At 41.2% G+C, this 7,291-nt stretch overlaps 1 protein-coding gene across 1 annotated transcript; it reads left to right on the top strand.

The window, feature by feature from the left end:
• The first annotated feature begins 934 nt into the window (after positions 1-934).
• LOC139299290 (vesicle-associated membrane protein 2-like) lies at positions 935-4,743 on the top strand. The gene is made up of 4 exons (XM_070922197.1): positions 935-990; positions 2,186-2,306; positions 3,062-3,220; positions 4,684-4,743. Exons 1-4 carry the CDS (start codon positions 935-937, stop codon positions 4,741-4,743), a joined length of 396 nt encoding a protein of 131 aa, XP_070778298.1.
• Positions 4,744-7,291: the final 2,548 nt, after the last annotated feature.

Raw genomic sequence — 7,291 nt, forward strand, 5'->3', positions numbered from 1 at the left:
CAGACCGAACTGACCTGCTGCTGTGTGGACTCACTGCTCACCTGAGCAGGTGAACGTCACCTGTTGACAGACTACAGTGCATGTGCGCATGCGTAGCCCCCCCCCTCAGAAGCTATTTAAAGGAACAGCCTGTTGTTAATGTTGGAGGACAAACACGGATTTCCTTTATTACAGTAACTGACTGGGACAGTGTGCACAGCTGTGTGTGTGTGTGTGTGTGTGTGTGTGTGTGTGTGTGTGTGTGGGCGTGGTCTGTGTGACGCAGAGATTGTTTTAATCTGCGCAGCTGCGTCAATTGTAGTTTTTTGATTTGAAAGAAAAAGTGGATCAAGAGAGAAAACTGAAGTCATCCTTCATTTATATTCAGCCGGGATCTCTCTCTCTGCCCCCCCCCCTCTCTGTCTCTCTCTCTCTCTCTCTCTGCCCCCCCCCCCCCCCCTCTCTGTCTCTCTCTCTCTCTCTCTGCCCCCCCCCTCCCTCTCCCTCTCTCTCTCTGCCCCCCCCCTCCCTCTCCCTCTCTCGGACTCAGATTATCTCCATCCTCCCGCCGCTGAGATGTGAGTACTCAACATATTTCACTCGTTTTTAATTCTATATAACCTTGAACTAAATATCTAACCATCATATATTCTGTAAGGTGTTTTAGTGAAAAGGCAGACAGGAACATCCCGGGCGGTGTATTAAAACTACATCTTCCAGATCTTTTATTCATGTTAAGTCGTATTTCCTTATTTCGCGCGCTGGTTGTTGTTGTTGTTGTTTTTTTATTTACCGTTTCTTCTGCTAAATGAAACTTGTGGGTTTTCTGGACTTTTCTGGGCTGCAGCTGCTTCCAGTGACTCACCGGCTGACTCACCTCCATCACCCTCCATCACCCTCCATCAGCACTGTGATCGGCCGTAGTTTCTGTTTTATCAAACTAGTGTTTGACTCGATGCAGCTGCGCGGAGCCTCCGGGGCCAAAGGTGGCTTCAAGTGTCCCTCAGAACTGCAAACACTCGGAGGAAGTTTCCATAAAAACAAATAACGGAGAGGATTTTATTTCATGTATTTTCCGTGTGTGTGTGTGTGTGTGGGGGGGGGGGGGGGGGGTATTAGTGCGTGCGTGTTTATCAGTCAGGAGCCTCTCTGGCTGCACTAATCTTTCTCCATTTTGCTTCTGGAAAACAAGCCTGACTGTTAGAGCTGCTGGAATCAAACCAGCTGTGTGTGTGTGTGTGTGTGTGTGTGTGTGTGTGTGAGCTGTTACACTCTCTGATACTTTGCTTATCTGGATGGAGGCCACAGTTTGATGAGTCATGTTTCTATTATTGAATTAATTAAAATGCAAACTGAAGGAGAAGTTTCTACTTTATGAAGCTGCTGACGAATGATAGATTGTGTGTGTGTGAGAGTGAAAGCAAGAATACCACAATGTGAAAATTAAAAACACAACAGTATTATCATCATCATCACATAGGCTGCTTAAACTACCAAAGTAAAAGTACTCATTATGCAGATTGGAGTATAAGTATTGATGCATCTGTGTGTAAACTTTATTGTTGCAGCTGATTCAGGTGGAGCTAATTTAACGACTTTATATACTGCTGGGTATCTTTAATCTGTAATAATGCAGTATTATTTATTTATGTGATGATTATATGTTGTATTAATAATCTCAACCTGCAAAGTAAGCAGTTACTACAGCTGTCAAATAGATAGTGGAGTAAAAAGTACAATATTTCCCTCTGAAATGTGCTGAAGTAGAAGTATAAAGTGGCAGAAAATGGACCTCAAAATGAGTAAATGTTCTGAAAGATCAGATGCTGTTGTATTGGTTGAGAAAACTTTATAAAAGTTTTTCAGATTTTAAGCCCACAGTTGCAATATGAGGAGCTTTATTGTTTTGTTACATTTTTATTTTTGTCATAAACCTTTTTCTGTTCCTGTCGTATCGTCATGAATCACCAGCAAAAGATTCAAGATTTGAACTCAAACCTGTACTTGGTCCAGACATGTTGTCTCAAACATCACAGACTCACTGCAGTCAGTAAACACCAAGTGTTCATCGTCTGTGCAACTCGTTTGTTAATGTTGTTGCTGCCACTTCGAGATGCAGAAAACGTCTCTAAATTGAAGGATACGAAGTTGCTTTCTGTGATGAATTTTGTTCCTGTTAATCCATCACTGAACTCTCGGTCTGCAGGTCGACTCCAGATGCAGCAGGTGGTCCCGGGGCCTCGGAGGGTGAGGGGGGCCCTCCGGCTGCGGCCCCAAACCTCACCAGCAACAGACGACTGCAGCAGACACAAGCACAGGTGGACGAGGTGAGGAAGCGGCTCAGGTTGTGTTCTATGAACACGAGTCGTGTTCTGTGGAGCTTTTGGCCTCGACTGCATGTTTTCAGCTGCTGTGGAGTTTAATGTCAACGAGCAGAAGAAGAAGAAGAAGAAGAATCACGCTTTCATTTAGTTCAAGTTCACTACAAACTGTGTCCATGGCAACAAAGTTATGGAGGATAATTTTACCCCAAAATCAAATTAACGCCGTAAATAAATTAGAATTTCACTCCACTAAAAACAACCAGGCTTTAATTAAATGTTGAAAAGAAACTCCAAAAGGAAATTGGATTTTAAAATAACCAATAAATTAAGATAAGACGACACTTAACTGATCACTAGGAGGGAAAGTTTGCATTATAGCAGCACAAGAAACAGATAAAATATACAAATAACAAATAAATACAAGTAAGAAAACTAAATACTGTATAGAAAAGTACAATTTATGAATAGAAAAATTTATTACAGTGAATTATTTCTGGGTTAAATTATCCTCCACATAAAGTGACACTGGTTAATTTAAGAAAATATAACACCAGCCAGGAAGCCAGTTGATCTTTATTTATTTGTAATGATACGATGATACAAGCTAAGCTAGGCTAACCACAGGAGCTAACGGGGTCAGATCACCCTAACCCTCTGTGCAGGCCAACATGGAAGAGAGAAAGGAAGCTTTGTAAACACGAGCTGGGTTTATTTCTCTACCTGTGAGAGTGATGCCGACAGGTGTTGTCGTCCCTCAGGTGGTGGACATCATGCGCGTGAACGTGGACAAGGTCCTGGAGAGAGACCAGAAGCTGTCGGAGCTGGACGACCGGGCCGACGCCCTGCAGGCCGGAGCCTCGCAGTTCGAGAGCAGCGCCGCCAAACTCAAGAACAAATACTGGTGGAAAAACTGCAAGGTGGGCAGGTTTGGTGTGTGTGTGTGTGCGTGTAGTGTGTTTCCCATCATGCATCTGTCCTGTACAGTACTACATAAAGACTCCCTCAGTGTGACTACATCACTCCTTCCAAGTAGCACAAACAAAGCGGCCATCTTTATCCTTCACTCACCTCCCTCTCCACATCACACCGTCGCCCGTTCATCCCTTCATCCATCATCTGTTCATCCATCCATTCATCCGTTCATCCAGCCATCCACCCCCCCCCCCCCCCCAAGCCTGTGATGGACAGATCAGATCATCCAATCAGAAGCCGCCGTGTAGAAAGGCAGAAGAGGATTACATCAGAGGAGTTTGATTGACAGCGGGCAGGAAGTCAGAGAGAGAAATCCCAATCTGGATTACAGTGACAGTCTGGGATTAAAGAGCCAGCTGTGATTTGTGACGCAACTCCACCCTCCCCCAATACACACAAATACACACACGTGTTTGTACTTCTACATTTGTGAGGACCCTCATTCACATACTGCATACTCCCTGGACTCTAACATTCACCCTAACAATGCCAACTTCATGTTCTTGTTCTGGTGACTTTGAGGAGTTTTCTTATTGTCAACAAACATGTGATGTGTTCCTTCATCACCATGAACACACACACTGTAGTTTAGTGTGACTCAGTCCCACACACACCGTCCTGCTGCCCCAAATACCCGCTAGAGCACCGAATGGGGATTAATCCGCCGCTGAAAATAGTCCCCAACAAATGCAATTTCCTCCTGTTTGTTAAAAAGGGCAGTGAGCAGCTGTTTCGACTGAGCCTTTTCTAAACATGAACCTGTTCACGGGATTTGTCGACAATAAGAAAAATGTATAATGAACCTGATCCTTTAATTCTCTGTCATCCATTTTCACACACAAACAAATCAATCCACAAACATCTGGTTTGTCTGTCTTCTCTCATTTCTCTCTATTCTACCAACACACACACACACACACACACACACACACACACACACACACACACACACACACACCACTTGACTGTGTTTGTGTTGTGTAACCTTTCATATTGTCCTCTAACCCAGAAAAAAAGCACCCAAAACAAATAAACAACAAAAAACAACACTCTGTTTTTTTATCCTACTTCATACTTCTGCTCTGCAACACTTCAGAGGGAAACGTTGTACTTTTTACTCCTCAAGTTACTTTAGTTTAGATTTTACAAACAAAACAAAATGTGTTAAAGCATCAGTAATAATATTCCAATAATAAGAAATATATAATGATAATATAACTAATATAACTGTGAAAGTACTTGAGTATTTCTAGTACTGAGTACTTCTTCCACCACTGTGACCCTGTGGTCAAATTAATAATAATAATCAATAACACGTTCCCTTGAGGCTGCTGATTTCAGAAATAAAAGATTTATATTTAAAGGATTATTTCAGCTCATTTTACTGTAGTTTCTGTTTTTCTTCCAGATGATGATCATGATGGCAGTTATAGGAATTATATGTGTTGGAGTCATCTTCTGTAAGTAATGCAGAGTATTTTTTATAGTTTCTCTTTGTTTTTTGTGTCAGACAGTATTTCTTTACAGAATTCTAAGTGTTTTTTTGTTTTTTAAGAGTTGAACCTCCATGTTGTTGATATTATTTGTTGATATTCATTTTTAGATGTTTAAATGTTACCTTCATTTCTTCGCTCTCCGTCCTTTAGTGTATTTCTTCTACTGAGCTGGTCTTCAGGAATGGACGCACAAGTAGCAGGACTGAGTCTGCACCGACACCACCGAGACAAATCCAGCCTCTCCTCAGCGCTCCTCCTTGCTCTTCATCCTCCTCTTCCTCAGAAACCTCCATGCATGGTCTGTGATGTGTGTCTCTCTGCTCCTCGTGGAAACATCTCTCCGGGCAGGAATCCCGAGGTGGATGTAATGTTTCTGTTTTCGTCTTCATCAACAGGACAGTTCACATTGACACTTCATTTAGCCGTAGATTAAACTGAGTTTCTCTTCCTGGTACTTTCTGTATTGTCACAAAACACAACCAGAAATGACCTTTTCAAAACAGTATTCTCAGTTTGTTCATCAGGTAGAATCGACATGTTTGTCATGTATCATGACTGATGCTCTCTGGCTATCGTTAGTTTATTTTCTCATATATGTGCAAGAGGGAGAGAAAGATTTCATCCCCTTAAAAAAGGGATTTTAAATTAAAATGACATCACAAACACTTCCAGGCAGAGTTAAAGGGACAGGAAGTGATCTGTGGCCTTCACTGGCTTCACCAGTACAAACTGCAGACCTCTGCTGGTCTTCAGAGACCAGTATTTGACCCAAAGCCCTATTAAGCAGAAGGAATCAAACATCTGACAGAAAGGTCTGAAGGAGAGTCGCAATGTTACGCATTTAAAGAAGTATTCAGATCCTTTACTTAAGTAAAAGTACCAATACGTTAATGTAAACGCACTCCATTACAAGTAAAAGTCCTGCATTCAAAGTCCTACTTGAGTAAATGTACACAAGTATTATCCATGACATGTACTTAAAATAAAGGTTCTGCAGTAAAATGATGTATTATTTGATATACATACGTGACATTGTTCGATTGTTAATACTGATGCATCAGTGTTAGAGCAGCATCTTACTGTTGTAGCTGCTCGAGGTGGAGCTGCTTTAACTACTTAACATACAGTTAGCTAGTTAAGTTCCCAACCTAGGGCTCGGGCCCCTCCAAAGGGTCACCAGATGATTCATTCCACTATACACATCTGTATTTGTTTTTCTGACCATTATTTAAATGAAACCATGTGAAAAGTTTAGAGGGGAACAAACAACTCATAAACTTCTGAAACATGATTAAGTGAAGGCCAGAGCCACTGGCTTCATCTTGAACATTGTTTTTTTTTATTATTTTTAAGTCAAATCTTAATTTAATTTGATTCTGACAACTGACAGATAACAGATTAATGTAGCGGAGCAGAAGTATCAAGTAGCATAACACGGAAATACTCATGTACAAGTACCTTAAAATTCCACTTGAGTAAATGTACAGTTACATTCCAGCATTGTGGAATTATTCATTCATTCATTCTTTAAACGTTTTTGTTCCTGATCAGATGGAAACTGAGTTTTGTCCTTTTTTATTTGTCTTTTTTCCCCTCTAATCATTAATCTGGTTCTAAAGTGATTGCCACAGTGAACATGATTGTTTTGATGAAACTACAGTATTTCACTTGTTAATGGATTCCTGCTTTGTTTCCCCCCCTCCTCTTGTCCAGCTGTATTGTACTTGTATTCTTCAGGAAAGCCGCCCCCTTGCTGTCAGTTTTGGTACTGCTACTGGAGAAACAGGAACAATGACGCTTGTTTTGTCGTCCGTTTGTCTGTCCAGCGTCAGTTTGAGTTATTGTGATGCAGCAACTGTCCTGTTTTTATTTCTATTGTCTCGTGAAGCAACTTGTGTTTTGTGACCTGCAGCTGTTTGAATGTTTCTTCGTTCTGAACTGAATGTGATTCCTCTGTAATAAAAGTTGAGTTGGAGTGAGTGTCGGTTATCAACCATGAGAGTGTAGATATTAAAGGTCTGATTCATTCAAATGTAAACTGAATGTGTGAAGATGAGCGTTAATCCAGATATCAAAGGTTAGTTTTTCTGATTATGGCCTGAGGTTTCAAATAAATTCATGTTTGCAACAGAAACGTAGTGTCAGAGTCCTGATTCGAGTCATTTAACTTGAACCTGCTGTTAGAAAATAACCCAAATGTTTCTCTAAAGGGATGTTTGATGTCTTTATGTGCCTCTAGTGGTGGCAAATGGGGATTGCAGGAGAGATCAAAGCTGCTTTGTCGTAAATTCTAAACAGGTTTTGAGTTTGAAGTGTGTTCATCCTGGAAAAGTGACTACGCGTACTTAAAACACCAGATTGTACACAGCAGCTAATGGTGAGACAGCAGACAGACCGAGGAACACAAGAAAGTGGAATCCAACATGTTTGTTTCCAAAGTCACAGTATGATTGATGTCCTTTTGAAGCAGCTAATAGTTTCTAAAAGTAAACATGGAGTCTTCTGGATACGAGCAGCAAA

This window comes from Enoplosus armatus, chromosome 16, assembly GCF_043641665.1.
Source record: "Enoplosus armatus isolate fEnoArm2 chromosome 16, fEnoArm2.hap1, whole genome shotgun sequence".
Taxonomy (NCBI): domain Eukaryota; kingdom Metazoa; phylum Chordata; class Actinopteri; order Centrarchiformes; family Enoplosidae; genus Enoplosus; species Enoplosus armatus.

Bases quoted from the DNA above. Each gene is read 5' to 3' on its own strand.
- LOC139299290 (XM_070922197.1), top strand. From the start codon at position 935: ATGCAGCTGCGCGGAGCCTCCGGGGCCAAAGGTGGCTTCAAGTGTCCC. The intron at 991-2,185 runs GCAAACACTCGG...CTCGGTCTGCAG, and splicing joins TTCAAGTGTCCCTCAGAACT to GTCGACTCCAGATGCAGCAG. The intron at 2,307-3,061 runs GTGAGGAAGCGG...GTCGTCCCTCAG, and splicing joins CACAAGCACAGGTGGACGAG to GTGGTGGACATCATGCGCGT.